Below are 25745 nucleotides of genomic sequence, written 5' to 3' on the forward strand. Positions count from 1 at the left end.
TCTGAACACATTTCCATTCAACGTGCCATCAAGTGTACTACTGTAATACCACTATATAGCAGCTCACAGAAGAATGTCAAGAGCGTGCTTGTTGATATGACGCGCAGTGTTCCCCCTGATGATAAGGCTTTATCTCGCATGAAAAGAAATAAGCTAGGCAATCAACATCTGTGAAAGGTTGAGGCATTCCTCAACCACGTCCGAAACCGACTGCAAACAACCAGGCGCGAACTAGAGGGAAGAACTCTTGCACAAGTAACAGCTTAATTTATTCAACCATCTGAGCTGCAGCATCTGCCGGCACTAACTCCTCGTTGATACCGGCCGACCGGGCAGGCACTGAGCAGACATGGGAGACTCGGGCGCGAGAAATTACTCCATTAGCTGGGTGAGTGGCTAGCTCTCTCTATTGCATTCTCTTCCTCATCAGCTTTTCTTTTCCGTGCTGTAGCACTGTTGAAGATGGGCGGCGCATCTTCCTTCCATTCTCAACAACGCTGGAGGAATGCTCCGGTCGTCCTCCCGGGCCTCGCCGAGTGGCTGCGGACAAGCATCACGCCAGTGGATAAACCCGGCTTAGCTCCCACCTACCCTCGGTGTCACGCTTTCCAGGGCACACGACATGCTTCAACGACTGCGAAAGCAAAGAGAGGATCAAGTAACTGAGTAGCCCGATGCTGTCTCCTGATGGATACCCAGAGAGACCCTTTGCATGAAACCATAGCTGCCGCCGATCTTTGATTAACAACGGGCCTCACCGTGCGCAGAGCACATCTTCAAAGGAAAAAAGGCACCTCGGCTCTCGCGCGCAAACGTCCCGGCATTCATCTCTGCAACGTGGATCTGGCAAAGCGGCCGGGAAGGCGTTTCTGGGACGCCGAAGGGGGCTCTCGCTCTCGCACCTGCGCCATGTTTATGCGGGGCATGGTTGCAAGATCGGCCTCGCTTGAAGCCGGGCTAAAATCGAACACCTGCCAAACCATCATCATCCCCTCCGCCTTTTGCTTCCCCCAGGAACGGTCCAACGTTGTCAACCCTAGCTTGTCAAACCTGCTGGACGACTGTCACTCAAACTCCAGGAACCTCTCCGTTTGACTGCGCCGTCATTGCTTGCTTGCTTCACTGGCTTGCTTCCTCTCTTTGACTTCCTGAATCAACCCCGCTCTTTGCTGCTGGAGCTGTCTCCGCGTCTTTCGCTTTCAGTGTCTATCATTTTGTTGCATCCGCACTCTTTCCAACCATGACGGTCAACGGGGAGTTCAACCACGACATGCGGCGCGTGCCTACGGGCGAATTCATGACTCCATCCAGGAAGACTAACGGCGTCGGCGTCCAGGCAGAGGATACAAAGATATGTGTCGTCATGGTTGGGCTGCCGGCCAGAGGGAAGAGCCTCATTGCGCAAAAAGGTGCGTGCCTGGAGATCTTCACCCGCTCACTATAGCACCGCTGATTATGCACCCTGCGAGCAGTCGTCCGCTACCTCCACTGGCTCTCCATAAAAGCAAAGACCTTCAACGTTGGCCAATACCGCCGCACAAACACACCCGCTCCGTCTGCCGACTTCTTCGACACATCAAACACAGAGGGCGAGCGACTACGAAAAGCAGCGGCCGAAGCGGCAGTCAACGACATGTGCAAGTGGTTTGCCGAAGGCCAAGGCCTGATCGCGATACTAGACGCCACGAACTCAACGAAGAAGCGGCGGCGTTGGATACAAGAGCGCTGCGACGCCGAAGGAATCGAAACGCTGTTCGTAGAGTCCAAGTGCGACGATGAGGACACCATCATGAGCAACATTCTGGAGGTGAAGACCACATCGCCGGACTACGTTGGACAAGATCCAGAGTCTGCGGCGCAGGACTTCCGCAACCGGATACGCAACTACGAGCGGGTCTACCAGACGATAGACGAGGACGAGTTCGACCTGACATACGTCAAGCTCATAGATGTGGGGAAGCATGTCATCATCAACCAGATCCAAGACTACCTCCAGAGCCGGGTTGTCTACTACCTCATGAACCTGCACATAAGGCCTCGGTCCATCTGGCTATCGCGGGTGCGTTTATGCAGTTCCGACTCCCTCCCGTTCCCTCAACTAACAGACACCAGCACGGCGAATCCCAATACAACCTCAACGGCAAAATCGGCGGCGACGCCGAGCTCTCCGAGCGGGGCGAGATGTACGCTCGCGCGCTCCCGGGCCTGGTGAAGCAATCCGTGGGCGACGCGCGCAAACTGACCGTCTGGACCTCCACACTCCGCCGCACCATCGCCACGGCGCGCTTCCTCGAGTTCGAAAAGCTGGAATGGAAAGCCCTCGACGAGCTCGACTCCGGCGTCTGCGACGGGCTCACCTACGCCGAGATCGAAGAGCGCTACCCCGACGACTTCAAGCAGCGCGACGAGGACAAGTACAACTACCGCTACCTGGGCGGGGAGTCGTACCGGGACGTCGTCATCCGGCTCGAGCCGATCATCATGGAGTTGGAGCGGAGCGAGAACATCCTCATTGTGACGCATCAGGCGATTCTGCGGTGTATCTATGCCTACTTTATGAACGTGCCGCAGGAGAGGAGTCCGTGGATGGAGGTGCCGCTGCATACGCTTATTAAGTTGACGCCCAAGGCGTATAGCACCCAGGAGGAACGGCTGAGGGCGGATATTCCGGCGGTCAGCACGTTCAGGGAGAAGGGGAGCAGTGCGAAACATCAGGAGGCGGCGTAGGTGTGGCGGTGTCTCGCTTGGGGGGCAGGATTATGTGGGAAGCGGGGCATGGGTACGTTTATGAGGGCATGGGATACGACATGATTGCAAACGGGCCTGCATATTGGGTTCATAGATCTGCTGGGGCTTCTGGTGCCAGGACTGGCTGGCCGCATTTGTTTGGCGTTTTGGAGGTCCCGGGAATAACGCCCCTCGTGTAGAGTGTATCTTACCTCACTTTACTGAACGTCGAACATACTGCAATAACTGCTGGACAAACTGGCTGCAACCGCAATCATCTCCATTGACCATGTAATATATATTCTCGTTAATGTGACTTTTGAGTCAACCTTTTATCGAGATCTACCTGTAACAGTCGCTTTGCAGGTGAAGAATCCCTGAACACAGTTGGCTGTAGTCCGGATGGGCGATCAGTGACTTCGTGGTGGTTGATGCATGCACGTGACAACCCACGACGAAGGGCCGTCAACTCTTTCAGATCTGTAATCAAGACTGTAGATACACCGTTCTTTGCCAACGAGCCTCATTATCTAGATTGCAGTGTTCGGGTAAAGATAGAACTGTTGTATTATCTAAATTCGGTTCCCGTCAGTCATCTTTCCTGTTATTTTACCAATCCGTCACCGTTCCGATATCTTCCCAGTTAGACTCATCATTTGCACACTCCGAAATCAACCCAGACATATAGAGACGCTATAGATCTCAATCAAGATGGATCCATCGACCCCCGCCGATGAGAAAGAGCGAGCGATGCAGCAGCGCATCGTCACACACATGAACGCCGACCACAGAGACTCGGTACCCAATATCATCATGTCCCTCCTTACCACGACATCCTAACCCGCGCGTGAGGTAATCCGCTATCTGGAGCACTACAAAGGCCTCTCCTCCTTCTCCGCCCGCAACGCTCGCTTAGAAAAAATGGACCTCAACAGCCTGCACGTAAGATGCGGCGGCGCGCTGTACACCATCCCCCTCGACCCGCCGCTCTCGTCCCTAAAGGAAGCCCGCGAGCGCGTCGTCCAGATGGACAGGGAGGCCATCGCCGGGCTCGGGAGGAGCGAGGTCACGGTCAAGGAGTATCGCTCTCCCAAGGGGTTTCACGCTGTCGTTTTCGGGCTCTGTCTGTTCACCTATGTCGTGTTTTCCCGGCGTGGCAACGTCCTCCCCGGCTCGGTGGTGTATGACTACCTGCTGAAGCACGTTCCGGGCTCGAGCTACTTTGCGGGCATCCAGCCGGCGGTGCTGTGGCTGATGGTCGGGATTCATGCGGCCGAGGTGGTGGTCATGGTGAGGAGGTTGGGGAGGCATTCTGTGCCGCTGCTAAGCAGGCTTTGGTGGATGTGGATGGGGTCGTGTTTCATTGAGGGCTATGGGTCGTTGCAGAGGTGGAGTCTCCCTCATGAAGTGTTGAAGAATTGTTGGATTGACGGCGTTTTGCAGGTTTGATGCACTGGTACGGGAGAAGGCGAAGCAGAAGCATTGAGGTTGCGTCCACAAAGGGCTGGGCGAGGGACCCTCTAGCGGTTCCTTGCTCTTCGACGAAGCGCCACAGCTTGGCCTGCTATCGGGGATGATGAGGCTACGGTTCACGCTTAAGGGGATGGACCCGAGGATGATGAAGATAGAGCAAGAGCGAGGCTCCATAGACTCTGTGGCCTCGTTCACGATACTAAGTAGATTCAAGCCACACATGACGGCGGGAATGCCATTTTTGAGGGCCAAATTCAGCGCTGCGTACTCTTTGGATAGTGCATACATGAGTAGATGCTAAGTATTGGGCGGTAAGGCGGATTTTAGACTTCGGGCACTTCAGTAACAGTACAAGTATTGCAAGTGTACTGTCGTGCCTTTCGACTGTTTAAGCGTAGAGCAGCCATGCTGCAAGAAAGACTTTGGATTATGTTAGGAGTCAAGAGCACTGGGCTGTCACCAAGGACCTATGGCCTTGGTGCCTGACTAGGGTCGGTGGATCGGCATCAGAAGCTCCCAGCGAAGTTCCCCACGATGTCATCCATGTTGCAGCTTTGATATTGATACCCGACACCAACCGCCGCGCAGTCAAACAAACAACACCAGCATCGGCGGCAGCGTGCACCCTTCTTGTCGTCTTGCGTCTTCTTTGTACATATTCGCCTGTCCACTTTGGTGTGAGAGAGAGAGCTTAATGGCACGTACATCCGACGCCGCATTCTTCGGGAGCCGGATCGGCTTACAGGAGGCTGTATCACCCACCAAACCCGCTCGGAAACAATCCCACGACGACGGATCAGCCAACGGCACAAGTGAGTAGGATACGGCTCTCCTGGATTACCTTTGCGGAAAGTTTCATTGTAATGCTTCTGCTTCTGTACCGGCGGCGCAAACAGCACTGCACCGAACTAACGATCAAACTTGTCCTATCTCATTGCTTGCAGCTGACACTACTACTAGGCCTTGAGTTCCTCCGCGACACATCTCCCTCGACAGCCTTGTGTATCTTCACCGACAACGCTTCGTCAGATTTAGCAGACGATGAGGAGGAAGCCAGCCTATGTTCGAATATCAACGCCGCTACCGCCGCAGAAAAGGCCCTCGGTGTCAGAGTTGCAGAAGCGGCAGCTGAGCTCAGGGCGTGGTGCGCCGAGATAGAACAATGGGGTTGGGCGGGTACATTCGAGCCTCCGGAAGATGAGGAGCATGGGAACTCCCAGAAGAGCACGGAGAACCATGCCAATGGCATGCAGGCGCGCAATGGAGCAGCCAATACAGCCGGCGGACTGAGATACTGGGGTTCCCTGCCATCCACGCAGGTCGAGGCGTACGAGGAACGACTTCGGGATATCGCAATTCAGCTGGAAGACCTTGAGCTGGACGAGCTTAAGGACCTTGTACTTCAGATGCACGGTCAAAACAGATCTAGGCCATCCTCAAGCTACAGCGAGAAACACCCCGCTCTGACGTTACTCGATGATGTGTCGCTACTGATTACAAAGACGCTACTCCAAGCCCTGCCGCACCTCTCACAGCTCAATCAATCGGTGGATGCATGGACTTTACGTCTGGCGGTACTTCGTGAGGTCCCGGGATATTTGAAGGAACTCAAAACTTCGAGGACCGCTTTGCAGCTAGCCTGGGACGCTATGCGTATGCCAGCTGATGCCAATGATACAGGCGACTCCTCGACTCGCTGGGCAGAAGCACTCCAGTCCATTCGAACAGTCTTGCAAGACAAAGTCGGCGGTCTTGGGGAGCGGCTAGACAGGATGCTGGACCAGCTCGAAGGTCGTGAAGACACGATACCGGATGCTTGGATTGACAACTTCGAGGGCCTTGAAGCCGACTACGCGAAATGGACCGTCGTGTCTCAGCGACGCGTTCTCGAGGTTGAGATGAAAGTGGCCTCCGAACAGCGAAAGAAGCCCACTGTAGCTTCGTTGCAGGGTACGGATCGGCCCTCGTTGCCTCCAACAGAGCTGTTTGCGCGGGTTCCATCTATCGAGCTTGTCCACCCATCGCCCATTGGGATGCTTAACGGTGGCTTCTTCGAGAATGCTGCCCAACTCGACGCAAGCGCTGAAGGGCACACTATTGGCTCTCTGATGAACTCCCATGTAGGAGACAGAAGAGAACTCCCAAATACGACGCCGAGCCAGCCGGGGAAACCAGGCAGTCCATTATCCGAAAACATCGTTGGTAGCGATTCCATCGTTCTGCCCGCAAGTCCAACCACTCGATTGAAGCTCACGCCTAACTCCGCCACACAGCCATCGACCATGAGTAGTTTCGGGGAGAATACAAGTGGGACGTCATCATGGCTTCCATCGCTTCATCGACCTGTCGAGACGATGATGAAGAGAGCTTCCATAACCTCGATCGAGTCCATTCCTCGTTCACAGGTATGCTGTTCTTTACCCCAATAGGTTCTTTTATTAGACTAAACTTGATATCAGGTCAAAAGCGTCACCATTCGAAGGACCAGTAGTACATCGTCTGCATGTTCGCTTCCTCAGCATCAGTCGGTCCGAGACCGCGAAACTCAGAGTCCTGAGTACGGGATTGATACGTCTGAGGATGGCTTAGAACGACGGCGCTCGAGCGCAAGCCAGTATCACCAAGCGTCTCAAGCTTCTGCTGAACGGCTAGAAAGCTATTTGATGCGCCGTTCGTCTACGTCGTCCCAGCGTTCGGGGATGATGAGGGATGAGCCATCTTTTCCTTCGCCGGTCCAGGAGTTCTCAGTGTATGACGACGAGTACGAAGACTCGGCATCCTCCGGAACAATTGGGACGATCGAAGACGAGTTGTCTCCATCGCCTGCCGCTCAAGCCCAGTCGCCACGACCACAGACCCCTGAGAGCATCCCGTCAAGCCCTGCCTTCTCTGCAACCTCGTCCGCGACTGCCTCACCACCAGCAACGCCCTCCCGTCGTGTCGAAGATTCACCAACTATCCGGCAGGTAACTAATCGTCAGGTTGCCCGAATGCCCCATCCTCCCCTGAACTCCGCCATGGCGAAGCGCCGGCGGAAGGAAGACTTGAGGCCACAGTGGCCGCCGCAGAGGTCTTCCCAAGCTTGTCTGGATGCAGACGAGCTTCACGCCGACGAGCAAGCCCAGTCGTCCCCAGCAAGCAAGGCCGAACCAGTCCTCGACCTCGAGCAACAAATCCACAGAATCATAACCCTGATCCGTGCACCAATTCGCCTCATGTCCGGGGCCGAGGCAGAGCCGCTTGAAGAAAGCTCGCCACGCGCGGCATCCTACAGCCGCCCCTCCTCACCCCCCAGCGCCGCGCGGCCAAGCAAGCAACCGTCGCTGACGCTCTCCCCCGTCAAGAACGAAGACCCGCGCGGCGTCCGCAGACGCGGCGACCCGGACTCGGAGATCCGACTGTACCACCTCACGCAGGCCGGCAAGGACAAGCCCATCAAGCTCTTCATCCGGCGCGTCGGCGAGAACGGCGAGAGGCTCATGGTGCGCGTCGGTGGCGGGTGGGCTGATCTGGGGGAGTATCTCAGGCAGTACGCCGAACATCACGGCAGGCGCACGGTTTCGGAGGGACGGCTCGAGTTGCATGGTTTACCAAGCACCGGAACACCGGGGGTGAGCACGCCAACCATGCCGTCGGGCATCGGTGCCAGGATCGCGAAGTTCAGCTCCCCAAGCGGCGCGGCACCGACGTATACGCCGCCGCCGCCGCCGAACGGCGTCATGGGTTTTGCGTCCGTGGCGAGAGCATCGACGGAACAGGTCTCGTCGACGCCGAAGAGTCCGGCGTTTCCGGTTTCGGAGCCCTCGACGACGGACTCGGGACGCACGGGGAGTAGAGGCCAGGATGTTGGGCTTGGAGGGCTGTCGGCTAGGAAGTTGGATTTGAGTGGGGAGAAATTGGAGTGGGTTGAGGGGATGATGGATAAGGCGCGGAAGCTGGATAATGGCGGCGGTGGTGGGGAGTTCAGGGATCTGGGCAAGGCGGGGTCGACGAGGAGGGTGTTTCTTAAGGGGGAGTAAATGGGAACATGAGGGGATTGGCGTTCATGGGTCTTGAGGCTGGGGCTGGGATACATAGTCGGGATGACGCCCACGCATAAAAGGTCCGTTACGATGCTATGCTGTATGATACTCTGGGCAGTGTGTTGGTGTTGGGCTCCTTGCCAGTCTTCTGTACATGCTACTACCAGGAGTATGAAGAGTAAGGCTAAATGCCACTGTTTGTACTGCAACTATAGCTTTAACTATACAGTAGTGCGACTGAAACCTGTCTCGGTGTTTGTAATCAGAATGCTAGCGTGCCGTTTTGCTTAAGCGACCCCAAAATTGCCATCAGTTCTAGCACAAACGTTGGCTCAACTATAGATTCCCACCTCTTCTACCAGCGCCAATGCCCATCTCCAAGGGTCGAGTTGTTTCGAGAATATAAACCAAATACTTCACCGTTTGCTCTCACGTACGGCCATAGATCAAAGAAAACATCGGATCCCGTCCGCTCTCCTGCAATCAAGCTTTGAATCGGTAGATTAGTAGTTAGGTGGGTGACCACTAGCGAATACCTACTGCTGTACGTTTTGTCCTGTTTTTGCCTTCTTTTTTGGCCTTCTGGGGCCGGTCCTGTCCCTAGAATGGCTTATACCTTCAAGTTTCGGTTGGTTGTGCGCCTTGAAACATGGTTACCTCACCTTGTGACAGGCAGATCAGGTGTCCCGGCTAATCGCACGATGATTTTTAAGGCTCGGTCGAAGAGCTGTTATGTGTAATACACGCAGGCCAACAATATCGGTGCTTGACCGTAGGGGCTAAGAATGTAGAAGTGAGGCTCTAGCGGCTTGAACGCGGTTTTAGTTGTTTCGATACCTTGCAGTGCTGTGCCTTTTAGGGTCGGACACTTTGACATAACACTGGCAACCACAAAATATCTGAGCAGTAAAAGCAGCTCCGCTTCTGGTTCTCGCCTGATAATCTTTACGTCGATGAACGGACACCCACCCATCTGGGTGACAGAAATTGCTGGACTCCAAAAACAGATAGGTCTTCAGTCAGCTTAGGGAGGTCATGAATAGGCGTAATCTATCATGGTATGCTGCCATATAAACATGTGCAAGCTATATCTGGAGGTAGGATGGCTAGAGTAAAGATCTCTAGAGACGTGATAAATCTAAAAGATTTCGGTGATTTAGGCGTGAGTTGTAAGTCCGGTGGTTTACGAGTCCAGCGAATTCTGTCACTCGCGTGCCTTGATGAAAACAGCGCACATTGTGCGGGCTTCTTTTCCAAATCGGTAAGCTATACGTCTCTTCGGCGAGCCTACGCAGCATCTCCTTGACGATCCACGGAGGCCGAAAACACACACCTTCAGCATCAAGGACGGACTATCCCTACACCAGGACATTAAGCACGCTTTCGATCGCGCACAGGTGGCAATCGTGCCGGCGGACGTCAGCGATCCGAACAACAGAAGGCTTAAGCTGATATTCCTCGATGACACTTCACACACCAGCATGGTCGGAAATCCCGCCTCAGGGTATATAGACTGGAGAGCAATCCACAAGGACCCGGAGCTGCAATTTTGCGGCTCGAATCGCCCAGCGCTGAGATACCTCCATTTCCATTTCGTCACTAGTGTTCTCCGTCGCCACAGGTACAGACGCGAGGGATGGCAGAAGGATATTGTCCGTCATGCAGCTGGTCCGTTTTGGGCTATAGGCCAAATTGAGGATATGGAGCAGTTCTTCGGGAGGGTTCTTCAACAGATGCCCCTTACGCCTGAAGGGAAAGCGCTAAAGTCCGCTGATGAAGACATCGGCGACGGGGAGGTCACAGCTCATCTTGACATGGAGCCAGGAGAGATGGAAGACGAGGAGGAGCAGGAGGACTAGCTCTAGCTTTGAAATGGCGGTGGGGCTTGCGGCTTCTGGATTGATTGGTTCAGCAGGGATGCGGAAAGGATCTATGCCCTTAATGGGGGATGATGTTTTGCACTTTCTTGTTAGTTGCTGGTAGTGCTTACAGCGCAGGCGCGCAAGATTCCTGATGTTGATATGCGTGGCTATAGAATCGCTAGCACTATAGAAATGCTCTATATTAATAAATTAGTTAAATTAGTTATCTTGAAACTAAAATAAAGTATAGAATATATATATGTAATAGGTTAGTCTCTTATGATATTATAAGGAGTTAAGGCTTAATATAAAGAAGCTAGAAGCTGATAATTAAACTAATTTATAAGATAAGGTATAAGAATTAAAAAAGTTACGAGTAGGGCGCAATTAAAACCCTAGTGTGGCATTACGTGACCGCGGAATAACTAAGATACTGAATACTAAAGGTCCGGCTAAAACCACCACCGTAGCCGTACCGTGACACTTACTAGCTTCTTATACTACTATGGCTATAATTCTAACGTGTTCTAGCCTTAATCACGTGGGCGGAAGTGGTATTATCTATAGTGTTCTACACTAATATATTCCCAAGATCTGGCTAGCACACTAGCACACCAGCGGCACTACATCAACCCCTCACACCTGGGCAAAATTCTCCCTGAAGAACCTTTCGATGGTCATCAGCTCCGCGTCCTCGCTCGGCACGCCCTTGGCCTCGGCGGCGACGTTCTTCAGCTCCCGCGCCGCGCTAGTGTCCGTCGGCGCCCCGTAAACCTGGCCTCCGGTCATCTGTGCGTAGCCGAATATCAGCTTGGTCCCCATGCCAGTCTTGACACCTTGGTCATTGAAATCTTTCCAGGAGGGTAGGGGGGTGAAGCGGGATTTTTTGCCGGTTACTGAAGTGGGGTGGTGTCAGCTCTGCTTTACTGCAAACCAGGAAGATCGAGAAAGGGAAAGGTATGGTTGGTTGGTTGCTTCTTGTCTGGGGAGAAAAAAAAGAAGGCTGGGGGGGATGTAAATGTATACGCCACCTTTCTCATAAATCCCCACAGCGTCCCCCCACCCCATCGGGTCGCTAACAACCTGCACAACTTTCCCGTCCCACCGCTCCGGCTGCAGGAAGATGCCGTGCACGACGTCGCCAAAGTCCTCGCTGATGCTGACGAACGGCACGCCCTCCTTCCCGCCCCACAGCGGCGAGCTAAACGTCAGGTAGCCTGCCGCGTCCTCCGTCCAGGGGAAGCCGCCGAAGAAGGCGGCGAAGGCCTTGTCGAGATAGTTCTCCATGTACCAGCCGGCGATGACGGCGGCGAAGGCCTTGAAGTTTTTGGTGCGCGCGTGGGCTTCGACTGCGTTTTTCCCTGCCGGTGAGGTGGTGTCAGCGGGTGTTATTCTTCCTTAGAAGGGACAAGGGAATGCGAGATGTGGTTGTTTGTGTATGTGAGGGTTCTTTTGGGGGATGGGATTACTGTCGAACTCAGGAACCGTTATTGCGCCGTTTGTCATCTTAGACGCGGATGCGAACGAGCTGTAAATGAAATGCTGGACGCCGGCTTCAGCGGCGGCGTCGACAATGGTCTTGCCTAGGTCGAGGTCGGTTGGGCCGGTCGGACCGTCCAAGGCCTGGACATGTGAGTAGAGCGTCGCTTGCTCGGACGATCTGTGCAAGACTTACGGGATCGTTCGCGTTCGTGTTGACAAAAGCGCCCCAGCTTCCATTGAAAGCCTTGACCATCTCGGCCTTGTTGAAGCCATTGGCTTGAATAACCTCCACCCCGAGATTCGCGAGCTCCTTTGCTGCTGCGGACTCGGTGTTCCTGGTGATGCCTCGGACTTTGAAGGCAGCATTCTTGCTCTGTATGAGGGATTTGACGACTGCGCTGCCTTGCGCACCTGTGGGATGGCTCCGGCGTCAGTGTCAGAGAAATCAGGCGCTGTTGGGTAGTGGGTCTGGGAGCATCTCCGTACCAGTGGCGCCAAAGACGGTGATGAGTTTCTGCGAGGACATTGTAAAGACTATGAGCCACAGAATTGTGTTTTTGAGATGATGTGACTTGGCTTGATCGCTGACTTTAATAAATTGACGCGACTTGCCTATGTGGTTACTGACTCGCCTGATGAGAGGAAAGTAAATATTAGGATGGCTCTATAGATATAGTCGTTGCAGAAGCCATGTTACAACCGCCAAACCCATAATTTCTCACCCACGAATGCGCTGCTGACAAATCAGTCGCAACGTTCACGAGACGGTCATACGTTACGGAGCAGGTACGAAGAAGCATGATGGAAAAGACTCATAACGTATTGGACGTAGAGTTGACCCCGATAGTGTCTTGTCCTCGCTTAATAATCAGAACATTACGCTCTCCACCCAATGGTATGAGCGCTCCATAGTTAAAAATAGAGACCGTAATGCGCTTAAATCGCCGGTTCACAGTTAATTAGAGATTGAAGACTAATATAGATGAATAAGCAAGTTATGCTGCTTTAAGCAATGATCCATAGATTTCTATGGAAATCCGGGCTTCTCCGGCTGACAGATTGGTTTTTTATCCAATAGGAGCTTGGTTCGGGACAACACCCCGTCGAGGACAACTCTCCATCTTTTTCGTTAGTTAGTGCAAAACAGAAGCTATTTTCAAGTTCAAGGCATGAAACCAGACGCCACACGAAAGGATAGAGCAGTTCAGGAGAGAGCTTTAGTTTTCAAAAGGAAATAAAACGGGAGAACTGTTCCTCCGCCGGGGGTCCCCATGCATCGCGGTTCTTAGCAATGCCCCCGTGGGGTGTAACATAGACCAGGGGGAGTGGGCACGGGCCCCCCTAAGACCCCCCTATTAAGTTATGTTATTACCGCTTGTTGCTATGTCACTTGATGAATGGGATTACAAATGGGATTGGGACACGGCTGGGATCAAGCCCAAGATCGAGCCCAAGATCGCACAATTCTACGACTCGGCCGCGGATTCCCTTAAATCGACACGGAGCATCATCAGTCAGGAACAACATTTACACTGACCGAATGATTTCATTCTGTACTCTTGGCGTTCATCTAGCGTTTCAACACTGGATCCCAGAAAGTGTAGGTCTATATAGAGTACATAGAGGAACCCGCGCGTGCAGATATCGTGAAACGATGAGAGAATATGCGGCAGGATTGTTAAGCACGAACTGTGTACCCTCAACCGCCGATGGTATCTGCATTCCATCTTCGGTCGCTGGTAGTGCTTACATTGCAGGTGCGCAAACGTTTCTAAAATTTACGCTCCTGGCAGTGCATCTGGTAGCAGTACTCACACGATTTGGAAAGAAACATAGCACTGAAACTTCCACCTATCTACATTGTATAAGGAGAGTCTCTCCATCCTGCAGTAACAAGAGACAGAAAGACATATTTACAGAGTATCCTTGAGGAGCTTGTTCATCCTGGCCATTTTCGACGAAACGCTGAGATCGATAGTCCGATCGCCGATCTCGACAATGAGACCTCCTCGGATATCGGGGTTCACCTGGGGTAGCGTCAGAGTGTCATGCAGGTGCGCTACCTCGGTGATGGACATACCTTTGGCACAACCTTGAGCTTCTTGCCCTGGCCCACGTACTGCGACTTGGAGATCGCATTCTCCAACTGCCTCAGAACCTTGTTGTCAAGCGGCTGTACCCCATTAGCCTCTTTATCATCACAACTTCCCTCTCCGATGCTTCATCCACTGCACGCCCAACCTACCGCAGCACTCGTAACCGTCAACTCAACCTCCCCCCTCTGCGCCCCCATAAGCACCGCAAACTTCTCACACACGCTCTGCAGGATGCTCAAGCGGTTATTCTCAGCGAGCGTCGCCAAAAAGTTCTTGACAACGTCCCCCTTGTCCGCGCCGCCAATGTGCTTCTGCAGCTCGGCGACGATCTGCTTCTTGTCGTCGACGGTCAGCGTCGGGGCGGACAGGACGGCCTGCAGCTTGGCGTCCTTCTTGAAGACGTTGTTCAGTGTATCCAGCGCCCTGGCTGTCGGGTCGAGGGCGGAGGATTTGGCGGCCGCGGTGTACTGTTGTCGTTGCTGTCAGCGTCATGAACTCCAAGTGCCGTGTAAGGCTCCGCGGGGGGAGAAGATGGCATGAGAGCGGTGCTATGAAGCTGCTGCAGCGTACCAAAGCACTGGCATACGTGCCATCGACGCCATAAAGCGGTACCGGGGGCCTCGTCGAGGCGGAGTTCGCAGCTTGAGCGTAGCTCCGGATGGCTGCGCGAGGAGCGATTGAGGCGCGAGGAGCTGCAGACCGGGCGGCTTGGGCGACTATCCGACCGGTGAACATCTTGTCGGGGAGTAGAGAGGGATTGTTGGTTTATTGCGTGAGGTGGAGCTGGAATGACATTGTTGGTGGTTGCCGATGAGGAATCGGTGCAGGGATTCACGTGACTTGGGATGGGCTTGGCGGCGCGCCTCGACTTTCGCGAAGTGATGAGGGTCAATCTTGGAGGTTATCTGAGATGCTCACATCTGCAAGCGGAACGAAGTCGATTCCGGTTTGTTCAGTTATTATGAAGGTTATTCTATGCAAGAGGCTATCTGAGTGGGCGTAGCAGATCCACGCCGTTCAAGTGATTCGAGAGAGCAGCCAGGGTATAAAGCAGACCTAACGCCGAAGTACTCGCAGGTAAGGATCCAGCTACAGCGCAGCAAAGCCCAATGAGGGTTCGATGCCGAAGACATAATAGTCCATCCCCATCCAGCTGATGTTGGGAGCGTCCTGCATCTTGAACGTAGAAGGAAAAGCTCATCACTTGGTGCATCCGCAGTGATATGATATGATACTTCATACGAAAAGTGAGGAAGGGGCATCATGACAACAAAGAGAAGCTCGTGCAATTTAAGAAATCCCAGAGTGTTCCACCGGTCGACTCGTAATTTCAATTCCTCCAATGTGCAACTCCTCCGCGGTGAGACGTCTTCGTTCAAGCAAAGGGCGAACCCTCTTCGACAGACTCGCGTACAGAGATGGTGAGCGGATCATCCTCATCGTCATCCGCCTCGGTCGGAGTCATCGCAGTCGTCGCAGCACCTTGTCTAAGAGCCTCGAGCTCGGCGGCCATCAAGGATGTGGCTTCCTCATCAGTGAACCCCGTGACAACTGCGGCATTGTAAAAGCCTCGAAGCGTCGCACGGAAGAAGTCTTGTGCCGAACTGGATCCACCTTCCGGCCGCGGAAGGAACGTGGCAATCTCAGTCGTTCCGCTCATCTCGTCAACGAGTTCGAACATGCCCGTCCGAAAGACTGTGGCCGGATTAACCCTTGCTACTAGCCTCGGGGGAAGGGGAGTGTTCTGCATGCTAGCATCGGTGATTCCCATGTCCATTGGATTCGTGAGATGATCTTCCCAGTCATTGGAGAGCGGCATGTCGCCGAAGCTGCGTGTCGATCTGAAGGTGACGGGGGAGAAATTCTGCTGAGTAGGAAATCCATCGAAGCTGCGGCTCCGGCTTGCTAGGGGAGATTCGGGAAGCGCGCCAATGTCGGAACCCGCATACCCCCCACGAGGCGTGAAGACTGTCCGGAGGTAGTCGATGTCTTCTGGCGAGCTGCTTGGGCCGACGAAAGGATCCTCCAACTGGTTCTCGGGCATGGGAATGAAGCGCGTGTTGAAACTGGGCGCTCGGAAGTTTATCGCTCCGTTGCTTGTATGGGCGCTGAGTAAAGAGCGCATGTGGTCTTGCTGAGGATACAAGGGGGCGAAGCCTCGCATAGAATTTTGCTGGTGATGTTGAGCTGGAGCTGAAGGCAAGCCCGACGTGAACAGATCTGGGTAATATTGATTGACGTTGTTTCCGAGATTTTGCGCGAACTGACCTTGGATACCTCGGGGGCCATGACGAGGACCAAAGGAAGACTGCATAGTGGCATTGATTGCACCTTGCAGCAGTCTGGAGCTCTGCATCACGGGCGGTGCAGAGGCTGGGACGAATGAGTGAGAAGGGCCAGGCGTAACGATATCCTCGCCGCCACCGAAAGTCATCGCATTGGTGCGATGTGTGAAAGCCTGAGGTGGTGTCCTTGGCTCAGTTGATGGAGATTCGAACTTGAAGTCGGAAGAATCGGAGTCTTCGAGAGATTGCTGCCTCGCCCGGCGAGCTTTCTTCTTCCTTGAGCGACGCGACGGAGATTCGGTCTTAGATCTACCGCCACTGTGATGTAGCAATGAAGGTTAGCTCACTGTCGTTCAAGTCTCTCACGTGAAAGTTCGACTTACAACTTGCCGTCCTTCCCCATGACACCAGGCAGAACCTTCACGTCCTTGAAGTGCTTGATGTGCTTGGTCTTGACGTGCGCACGCAGGTGGCTCGTCTGAGCGAATTTTCCATCGGCCTTGCTCTGTCCTGAGCAGTAGCCGCAGTACTTCTCACAATGGTAGATTGTGAGATTGCCGCTAGTTGGCCAGACGTGATTGTGGGTGAGGTCGTCGCACGGCATGGTGTCTTCGTGTCTGGAGACGAATTGGAGTTAAGCGGAATTTGCAGCCCGGGTACCTCTCAGGAAATCCTTCGGACGCAACTTAGATCGGGCGGACGCGGAGAGTGTAGTGAGAGCGAACAAAGCTGAGCGAATGCGTGCAATTGAAGAACGTTTAGGTGTTGAAGCAACGATTGTGTACGAAGGCGTGGTGCGAAAGATGAGATTGACATGGAAAAGCTGTGTGCGAAATGAGCGAAATATGGCAGAAAGAAGGGGGCTGGGCAAGCGAGATAAGTCGTGCGTTCGTCGACAAGATGATGACGTGACGGGCAAATAGGTCGATGCTTCAGTATCATCTCCAAAGGCGGCGTTGTGAAGCGGTCCGAGCTGATGCATCCGAGCACGCAGATTGAAGGAAATGGTCCAGCCACAGCTCGTTTATCAGGAAATGCACAGGAGGGTGAACCGAGGGACAGCATCCTCGGCTTCGAAATGATGGAGTCTTGCCGACTGTAACCGTCCTGTCCGCTTCATCTTGAAGGTTTTGCACCGCATAGGGCTGAGAGCATGATCTTATCTCGGACAAGGCTTCTCCTGCCACAACCACCCGCCGGAAAATTCGATTCACAAGACACGGTTGAAGATGAACTTAAAGCAGAACGGTATGAACAACATATGACTACGAAAATACCCAGTACTTCTAATAAAAGTGAAGCACGCCTCCTGTTTGTGTTTTCGAGCCGGATGTTGGACTTTCTCTTGTCCACGTGAACACCTTCCGAACGCCTTCTGGTGTACTCAACGATGAGATTAGATAGAAGAAGAACCCGGCCTTGCGCTGAAGGACTATCGTCAATGTCAGCGGTCCGGTTCTGGTGGATGCTGTAGGGGTTGTCTTACGCTCTAGCTCCATTCAATTCTCCATATCCCCCACCAGATGCACCATCCAACTTCCATTCCCATCAGGCCCAGTACCGCCCCGTTCATAAAACGGAAGTCGATAATGTGCAGCATGCTGATCAGAACCCTTGACCACCCTCGCTCGAAGATGCAGAATGAACGTCACCCAGTCCAGCAGAGCAGAGTGAAACCTGACATGGAAGTGCAACGACTATGAAACGCTCAGTCCTGAAGAAATTGTTGACCCATTACCGCCTGGCCCTAATGTGACAGACAAGCTCATGGAAGTGGATCCCGACATACGGCATAACAAAAACAGATAAACCATACCAACCTCACTCAGCCCTTGGAATGTCATCCTCAAGCAATTGATTGTCACCACGTAGCGCCCACCAACGCTTCCATCCCTGGTCTGTTGACCACTTCCAGCTCACCACAAATCCTGGTACACCAGCATGACCTGCTCTCTCATCAAGCGACTCATATCATCAACACTAAAGCCCGCTATCTTCGCAAAGCCAATAAGTTCCCCAGCACCCATGCTAAATGCCTTCTCAGCGTCCGCGGTCGAAGGTGAAGTTGAAGTTGAAATTGTGATGCTGCGGGCCGTCGGTTCCTCCCGCAACGCATCCCTGTCGCCAAGCAGCGGATCCATATCTGTAGCCGCAACGTCGAGTTTCGAACTCTTCATCCTGGATGTCGTGAAGGATGAAGTGTTTGTCGTGGTCGGTGTTCGTGCTAGTGAAGGAAGGCTGTCAAGACGAGACTGACTCCGGAAAGAGTGTTTGACTTGCTCAGGTAGATGCCAGGAAACCTTGAGCCAAGACTCGCTCGTGCAGACAATCAAGGTGAAGAGGAAGAAGCGCCTTCTTCTTGCTCCTCAGCTTCATGTGAGTCTCGACCGGGACGTGTTGCAAGCAGCAATTGCGTACTACAGCTCCCACGATATGTACTGTTATAGACACTATCTGATACACTACCCGATACTTTTCCGCGTTTGTCATTCCTTGAATAAAGCAATAGATATCATCCCTGGGCCGTTCCCTTTTCCGGTCGCGTCGTCGTTCTGGTGTTATCCTCTTCGCAAAGAGACAGACCGCGCAATCAACCACAGCAATTCTCAAACTGTATTATAGAACGCCCTCGTTCTTTCCTCAAGCGACAGCCTGCGCCACTCTTCCAAACGCGCCGGTTCCGTTCCGCGCTCTCCCGGCTTCCTCATCCCTCCCTCCACCCCCACCGCTCCTTCCACCAAACATCTCTACCAAACTCAGCGCAGCCTGCAGCCTCTTCCTTCTAGCCTCCGCGCCCCGCTCCTCACCCCTAGTCCCGCTAGCCTCATCCACCCAGTCCAGCCTCAGAATCTTAAAGCTGAGGCCAGAGTGCTCGGCATCTGTGACGCCCCAAGCACGGGACCGAAGGCCGAAGCGCGTGCTCGCTGCATATTTCTCCAACCTTGGAAGTACGAGGATCGTGATGTGAAGGTCTGTGTTAGGAGGTGGGAGGATAGGGCCAGAGGGCAAGGGCGCCAGCATTGTTTCTGGTATGTCGTCAGGCTGATTGTTGTTGTTCGAGATGTTGGCTGCAGCAGTAGCGAGCTCAAGCAGATAATCCGGGTCGACGTCCTCGCCCCACTCGCCGCGAATCCAGCCCACGTGGATGGCGGCGGCAATGGGGTCGGAGTCGTCGGTGTAGATCTCCGTGCCCCAAACATTGCGACGGAGGCAGATCTCCTCGCGCTGATCGGGCTGGAGGTAGTAGCGTGGCACGCGGATGGTGTAGGTGCAGTTCTCTTTGCCCTCAAAGTTTGGAATCGGTTTATGCTGGGACTCGTACTGGAACTTTGAGTCCAGTCGGTAAGCCGGTAGGGGAGGCATTTTCAGAGAAGTCGTGTAAAGCATGCTGCCCAAGTGTTCGCGAGGGAGGGGCGCGACGCTGTCGACAACGGGTTGGGAGTTGACGGCTTTAGTAGGCATTGGGGACGAGGGTCTGGGCGCCTGGGTTGCTTTTGGCGCGTGATGATGGTGATGCGGCGGATGGTGATGATGGTGGTGGTGATGAGCAGCTGATCCGCCAACGTTTTGGGGAGTGTTATTGTTGAAGCGCAGGGTACTAAAAGGATTGTTGTTGGCGGGTTGAGTAGCGCCGACAATGGCAAGATCGTCGTCTGGCTTATGATGGTGATGGTGATGGCTGCTGTCCGTCAGCTTTCCGAAGGCGGCAACAGGGTTGATATAATACTGATGGCTATGCGGATGATGATGATGGTGATGTGCCGGATGAGCATGCTTTGCCCTCTTCGAGCCTCCCCTTCCAAGCCCTGGGGTACCTCGGCCATCACCACTTTCACTGCCAACCAGAGCATCCTCGTCTTTGACTCTTCTGCCTCTTCTACCAGCTTGAGATCCTGTCCTAGCCATCCTCGCGCCTTCGCTGTCATTGGATGGCGGTAAGGACTCCGCCCCATTCTGTGGCATCGGACTTTGTCGAGATGGAGTAGATGTCCCGTTGCCACCGGGGGCGCTACCAAGGCCGCCAAGGCCGCCAAACATCCGTCCAAACTCGCTCTTAATGTTGGGATCTCCACTCGGACCTACAAGCTGGGCTTGCACCCCTTGCACAGCTTGAGGCAGCGGAGAGGCACGGCCAGTGCGACGGCTGGCTTCAGGACTGATACCCAACAGCGACCGTTGCAGTTGCATGTCCTCGCCCGGTCGGCGGATGGGATGGTCGAACGACGGGGCACGTGACTGGACGCTGTTCGCGCCACCTAGCGGAGTCAAAGCCGGTGGCGGCTCTGTTCGCCGTTCACCGTCACGACTAGTACCAGGATACTGCCCCATTAGTCGCTGTCGCAATTGATCCAGGGTATGCGGCTGACGGCCTGGGGCGTCCGCTCCGAGCCCTGTAGGAACTCCGTGGCCTTGGTTACCGGCTACCTGGGAAGAGAAGCCAGACCTAGACGATGCGGAAGACTCCTCTCTCGCTGGTTTACTTGCTTCTCGCAGACGTGCATCTTGGAGCTGTGGCCAGCCCAGAAAGGTCCTCGAAGGCGGCTGTGACGGTCCATTCTGTGGTGCCGGGTGCTGCTGTCCCTGTGGAGGTCCGAATGCGGATTGAAACGGGGGTTGTGCTGGGGTGGCCCGTTCCCCGTCAAGGCGTTGCTGTGAGGATCGATCAGTTGGGTCGGAACCGCCGGACGTCTGCTGGTGAGACTCTTGCAACATCCTTCCGCGGTCTTCAGCTGAAGGCCCGAGGAAAGGGTGTCTAAAGACAGGAGCCCCTAGCCTGTCCCTCGCTCCTAACTCTGGTGGGGGCGCGAAAAGCGCCGCGGGCTGGCTATTTGGCCTTGGAGGCACTGCAGGTCCTGTCCGATTGTCTGAGTCCTTGTTATCTGGATCACTGGGCGACGATTGGTACGGTCGAGCGCCCAGCGCGGTTAGTGCCCCATGGTTATGAGTCGCATGCGGGAAGCTGTGGCGTGCCTGGTCGGGCGAGCCTCCCGCTCCTGCGAACAAGCGAGGCGAAGAGCTGGTAGCGTACGCAGAGAGGTCATTCGGTCTAGCCGCAGAGCCTGACGAGTGCATCTCGGGCGTCTGAGCCCGCCTATAGGCCCCGAACTCGACTCGGGAGCCCAGTGAAGGACGTCGCCGTGGGGACGGAGGACGCATGCCCCTGATTGGCGGTGAGAGTGGCCTGACAGCATTTGGAGGGGATTGCTGGGCTGCACTCTGAGCAGTAGTCGCCTCACCTCCAATGAGAGATGAGATGGACATGCTGCTCCCGGGCCGGTTGATTCCTCCCAGGCCTGGGAGATCGCGACCATTGCTGAAGGATGGTAGCGGAGGCGGCCGTGCGCCGCTGTAAGATAGCGCGGGATCTCGTTGCTGCGGAGAAGAGGGAGGCGGCATGCTTCGAGCGCCAAAAGATGGTGGCGGAGGTGGCCCGTCTTGCGCTATTTGGTATACCGAGTTACAACGGATGCGCATCAAGAAAAGCAATATGCTCTGATAGTGGACTTACCCGCAAAAAACTGCGGCGGACTGCCACCGCCTAGTGAGCGGCGACGGGTAGAGTCATATGGATATGACATTGGGTTCGGTGCGTTGTTCGGAGCAGTCACCTGAGGCGGCGGTGGTGGACCGGGCGGTTGTTGATGATGAGGAAGTAAGCCGTGTGATGTCGGCGGCCCTGATGATCCAAGTTAGGATTAGTCTCGGCGTTGGAATGGGTACAGCTTGGCGCGACAGGGGCGCGTTGCATTAGCGTCCCGAACCCCGGCCTGCGGGTCCGGTTCGCTGGGACAAGAAACGGTGAGAGTGGAGAAGCAGGATGACGGCGACATGATAACACCCGTTAAGAAGGAAGGATAAGAGCAACACCGACAGGTAATGGACAGCAAGAGTTGTGAAACACGCATGAACAAGTATATACGGAAGCTTAGCACCAGTCGTGTCACACCGCTACCGCGCAAGAGAGAAGGCGATCGGCAAGCACTCAGATCGTTGTGAAGAGAATGCGTGCAGGTCGCAAGTCTTCTGATGGTGGTTTGACCACCTGGATGTGGAACGCCGTAAGAAGGAGTGCTCCTTTGCCGATCGGCAGTAGCCTCGTCAAGCTTGGGGCATGATCCCGGAGCCAACATGCCTCTACCGTAGCCTATCTTGCTGCACAGGATGGCTACGACTCTAGAGAACGACGCAGATGCATAGAGAAAGAGCACGGATGTATGAGAGCCTTGCGAGCAGATACTGCAAACATGCTGAGGCCGTAGACATTTTGCCAAGCTGACCCGCTGAGCCCAGTAAAAGGTACCGCTTGGCCGAAGCTTGATACCTAGAACATGATCGCGGCTCTGCAATGTTCTACAGCATACGCAGATCGAGCACTCAAGGCAACAACCTATCGCACTGTACAAAATGGACAAGAGATTAGATCAGCCTACCTGTTGGAGGTCCCCAGCCGCCTGGCACTGGAGCCCTGTCGGCCGGTACGCTACCCATCGTGTCCCTAGCTGGTATTCCATAGCTTGCTCGCCTCTGGTGTTGTGTGTTTGGCATAAATGGGTCGCCACGGCGTTGGAAGGGGTCCGCGAAGGGTACGTGAACTGGAGCTTGAGATACATTTGGCGCGAAGCTTGGATATGGGGGGTGTTGAGGCTGCTGAGAAATAGGTTGGTGGTTCGGGTTGTGTATGAGTGGGCGATCTTGCGGTCGTGAAAAGGGGTGGGGTGGTGGTCGTGGATCCATGGTGTTATAACGGGCGGTGGTCCGCTGCAGTACACTGCGGCTCGGACGGTGGTGTAGCACGCGGTAAACGGACGAGGGTCTCTGCTTCGTTAAGACTGAGTAGAGGCGGGCATGATGCGTGTATCATATACAAGCTTAACGGCCATGAGAATCGCTGTAGCATTCAGAACAAGACGTTGCTGTGAGTCGGTCGCGTGTCTGTGAGGAGGAGAAGAGTGGAAAGATCTGTCGGTGCCCAGATGCATGGGGAAGTGCAAGTGCGGCGGCTTCGCGTGTCACAGGCGGGCAAATCCCTGCAGATCAACTGGCAGATCAATCGCGCCAACGGCCCCGGCAAGCCCAGAACTGCGAGCCCAGGCCCACATGAGCACCCGAGCTCCCATCACGCACCGCGGTTCGTCACCACCCGGGCATTCCACCCTCGTCCTATGTCTAGTTATCGTGTTTCCCACTCTTAGGACTTGTCTCTTCTCATATTGCAAGCAGATGGGTGCATAGAAGACAACGCGCTCCTGCGACTTCTGAGCCCCAGCGCTACGCTCGCTCTGCCTTCCATGTTCCCGATGCCAGGCACCCCAGCTTCGTCGTGGGCTACCTACCATGCGCGCCTCTGGTCCATATTCGAAGGCGCTGATCCTCGTGTGTGTGCCGCGTTCTGGCTGTTTGGTGAGCTTCGCCCGGTTGCTTGTGGCTTCGCGCGCATCTTGCTTGGAACACCGTGATAGGCGTCCGTCCCGGCATCAGGCGCAGTGTGCAGCTTTCTGAGGAAGCCAAAAGCTACGTACCGCTCACGCTCTCACACTTTTACTAATCTACAACTCGACACCCGCCAGGCCTTGTGAACAACGTCCTATACGTGATAATCCTCTCCGCCGCCCTCGACCTCGTCGGTCCCTCCGTGCCCAAAGGCGCCGTCCTCCTCGCAGACGTCATCCCATCCTTCCTTACCAAGCTCACCGCGCCCTACTACATCCACAATGTCCCATATCCCGTACGCATCCTCATATTTGTCGCGCTGTCCACAAGCGGCATGCTTCTCGTCGCCCTCACACCTGCCTCACGCGACGGCAGCGCCATTGCGTGGAAGATGTTCGGCGTCGTTCTGGCAAGCCTGAGCAGCGGAGGCGGGGAACTAAGTTTTCTCGGCTTGACACACTACTATGGCCAGTTCAGCCTTGCAGCCTGGGGGAGCGGGACGGGGGGCGCTGGGCTCATTGGAGCTGGCGCGTATGTGATCGCGACAACCACGCTGGGCCTTAGCAGCCGCGACAGTCTATTCGCATTCTCGTTCCTGCCGGTCATCATGTTGATCAGCTTCTTCGCGGTGCTGCCGAGAGCGCCGCTGAAGATGGCGAAAGGAGGGTATGAAGCTGTCGCCGCCGATGAGGAACATGAGGATGAGCTGGAGGCGGAAGATGAGGGCCTTCTCGATGGCTCCATGCACTCCACCTCCGGACGCAGCTTTAGGTCCATCAGTCCCCAACACAAGCGGAAGACCACCACTTTACAGGATCTGAAAGCAAATTTAAAACGCGCGCGAGGACTTTTCTTCCCCTAGTCAGTGGACACTCGCCCGATGTTGATTACTAACTAACCTCCAACAGCATGTTACCCCTGTTACTAGTCTACGTCGCCGAATACACCATCAACCAAGGCGTCGCCCCGACCCTCCTCTTCCCCCTCGACCACTCGCCTTTCGCGGCCTACCGCTCCTTCTACCCAACTTACAACGCCATCTACCAACTCGGCGTCTTCCTCTCCCGCTCCAGCACGCCTTTCTTCCGCATCCACGACCTCTACTTCCCTTCCTTCCTGCAGTGCCTCAACCTACTCTTGCTAACCCTACACGCCCTTTTCGACTTCATCCCGAGCGTCTGGTTTGTGTTTGGGATTGTGTTTTGGGAGGGCTTGCTGGGGGGTTTGGTCTATGTGAACACGTTCGCGGAGATCACGGACAACGTGAGAAGTGAGGATAGAGAGTTTAGTCTGGGAGCTACGAGCGTGAGTGACTCGGGTGGGGTCTGCGTCGCCGGGTTTCTGGGCATGGCGTTTGAGGTCTGGTTGTGCGATTGGCAGGTCGCGCATGGGAGGGATTATTGCAGGAGGTTGTAGCAAGAGTTCGAATCTTACAGACTCAAAAATCTTTGAACAATCTCTACCTTCGATCAATCTCGAAGACCGCGCCGCGGGTGGGCAGGGAGATTGTGCCGGTGAAGCGGCAGGCGACTGGGTCGAATGGGGCGAGACCGCAGTCGTATGCTTCCTACACACCGCAAGTCCACGTTCTCGAGTCTTCATCGAGACAGTAGCAGATAGTATTTCTCCTCATATACGGTCTTCCAGCACTGCTTCCTGGCAAAAGAAACACAGTTGCTCGCACATTCTCCCAGTGCTTGTGTTTGGTTGCGAATTCCTGTCTCGTATATACTCACATTCACCTTGTCCGTGTGAACACTCTCGCTCGCATCAGTCAAAGTCATTCCCTTGTTGTATAGTGTTGCAACTCATGCTCAGAAGGCCAGGAAGTGTGACTTGCTGTAAACCAGGGGCACAGTATGAGAGACCTCTTTGGCGGTCCGCTCGGATGCAGCAGGCTCCCTCGCAGAGTCCTACGAACCGATCACTCGGTCAGAGGAGTACCAAAAGCGCCGCGGCCGGGAAATGTCTGAGGATAGCCAGCTACGAATGGAACATTACTAAACGAGACGCCTGCTCTGGATCCGTTGGAAGGAGGTTATCACGACTCTCGCACGGTCAGAGCCAAGCCCTTGAGGCCAATGGAGCTCAGCCACAAGGATAGCGGAACTAGACACTAAGACCGAGCCGGTTCTGCAACATACAGAGTTTGAAATGTTCACACCTCGTTTGTTCCAAAGCGTTCCTCGTCAGCTTCTTCCGAGTTTCATGGCGTTGGCGACCTTGGTGACAAAGAGCAGTACTGCGAGAAGCCGGCACCAGACCTGTCGCATGCCAACAGCGCAGAGACGTACCATCAGAACGGGCGACACTAGCCGTTTCATAGGGCGAAACACAGCAACGTGTAACTATCCCGTGGCCAGGTGT

The 25745-nt window shown here is 54.6% G+C and overlaps 9 protein-coding genes and 1 non-coding gene across 10 annotated transcripts; 6 read left to right on the forward strand and 4 right to left on the reverse strand.

Annotated features, from left to right (window-relative positions):
• Window positions 1-1240: 1240 nt before the first annotated feature.
• Window positions 1241-2727, forward strand: W97_07141 (fructose-2,6-bisphosphatase; the record flags this gene model as incomplete). The annotated part of the gene is made up of 3 exons (XM_007785122.1): window positions 1241-1409; window positions 1470-2059; window positions 2113-2727. The coding sequence occupies 3 exons, from the start codon at window positions 1241-1243 to the stop codon at window positions 2725-2727; spliced, it is 1374 nt and encodes a 457-aa protein (XP_007783312.1).
• Window positions 2728-3438: 711 nt separating this feature from the next.
• W97_07142 (uncharacterized protein) lies at window positions 3439-4213 on the forward strand (the record flags this gene model as incomplete). Its single annotated transcript, XM_007785123.1, has 3 exons — window positions 3439-3525; window positions 3580-4115; window positions 4171-4213. 3 exons carry the CDS (start codon window positions 3439-3441, stop codon window positions 4211-4213), a joined length of 666 nt encoding a protein of 221 aa, XP_007783313.1.
• Window positions 4214-4894: 681 nt separating this feature from the next.
• W97_07143 (uncharacterized protein) lies at window positions 4895-8219 on the forward strand (the record flags this gene model as incomplete). Its single annotated transcript, XM_007785124.1, has 3 exons — window positions 4895-5012; window positions 5161-6605; window positions 6660-8219. 3 exons carry the CDS (start codon window positions 4895-4897, stop codon window positions 8217-8219), a joined length of 3123 nt encoding a protein of 1040 aa, XP_007783314.1.
• Window positions 8220-8657: 438 nt separating this feature from the next.
• Window positions 8658-8773, forward strand: W97_07144. The gene has a single exon (XR_552287.1). It is a non-coding gene; the product is annotated as a 5S ribosomal RNA (ribosomal RNA).
• Window positions 8774-9703: 930 nt separating this feature from the next.
• On the forward strand, window positions 9704-10081 carry W97_07145 (uncharacterized protein; the record flags this gene model as incomplete). Its single annotated transcript, XM_007785125.1, has 1 exon — window positions 9704-10081. The coding sequence occupies one exon, from the start codon at window positions 9704-9706 to the stop codon at window positions 10079-10081; it is 378 nt and encodes a 125-aa protein (XP_007783315.1).
• A 639-nt stretch (window positions 10082-10720) lies between these two features.
• Window positions 10721-12092, reverse strand: W97_07146 (uncharacterized protein; the record flags this gene model as incomplete). The annotated part of the gene is made up of 5 exons (XM_007785126.1): window positions 10721-10980; window positions 11116-11445; window positions 11554-11707; window positions 11760-11977; window positions 12053-12092. The coding sequence occupies 5 exons, from the start codon at window positions 12090-12092 to the stop codon at window positions 10721-10723; spliced, it is 1002 nt and encodes a 333-aa protein (XP_007783316.1).
• Window positions 12093-13479: 1387 nt separating this feature from the next.
• Window positions 13480-14397, reverse strand: W97_07147 (ATP synthase F1, delta subunit; the record flags this gene model as incomplete). Its single annotated transcript, XM_007785127.1, has 4 exons — window positions 13480-13593; window positions 13647-13739; window positions 13812-14129; window positions 14233-14397. 4 exons carry the CDS (start codon window positions 14395-14397, stop codon window positions 13480-13482), a joined length of 690 nt encoding a protein of 229 aa, XP_007783317.1.
• Window positions 14398-15037: 640 nt separating this feature from the next.
• On the reverse strand, window positions 15038-16551 carry W97_07148 (uncharacterized protein; the record flags this gene model as incomplete). The annotated part of the gene is made up of 2 exons (XM_007785128.1): window positions 15038-16265; window positions 16331-16551. 2 exons carry the CDS (start codon window positions 16549-16551, stop codon window positions 15038-15040), a joined length of 1449 nt encoding a protein of 482 aa, XP_007783318.1.
• A 2036-nt stretch (window positions 16552-18587) lies between these two features.
• W97_07149 (uncharacterized protein) lies at window positions 18588-21344 on the reverse strand (the record flags this gene model as incomplete). Its single annotated transcript, XM_007785129.1, has 1 exon — window positions 18588-21344. One exon carries the CDS (start codon window positions 21342-21344, stop codon window positions 18588-18590), a length of 2757 nt encoding a protein of 918 aa, XP_007783319.1.
• Window positions 21345-23236: 1892 nt separating this feature from the next.
• W97_07150 (uncharacterized protein) lies at window positions 23237-24794 on the forward strand (the record flags this gene model as incomplete). Its single annotated transcript, XM_007785130.1, has 3 exons — window positions 23237-23348; window positions 23516-24239; window positions 24287-24794. The coding sequence occupies 3 exons, from the start codon at window positions 23237-23239 to the stop codon at window positions 24792-24794; spliced, it is 1344 nt and encodes a 447-aa protein (XP_007783320.1).
• Between the last annotated feature and the right edge of the window lie 951 nt (window positions 24795-25745).

This window comes from Coniosporium apollinis (genome assembly GCF_000281105.1).
Source record: "Coniosporium apollinis CBS 100218 chromosome Unknown supercont1.39, whole genome shotgun sequence".
Lineage (NCBI taxonomy): Eukaryota > Fungi > Ascomycota > Dothideomycetes > Coniosporium > Coniosporium apollinis.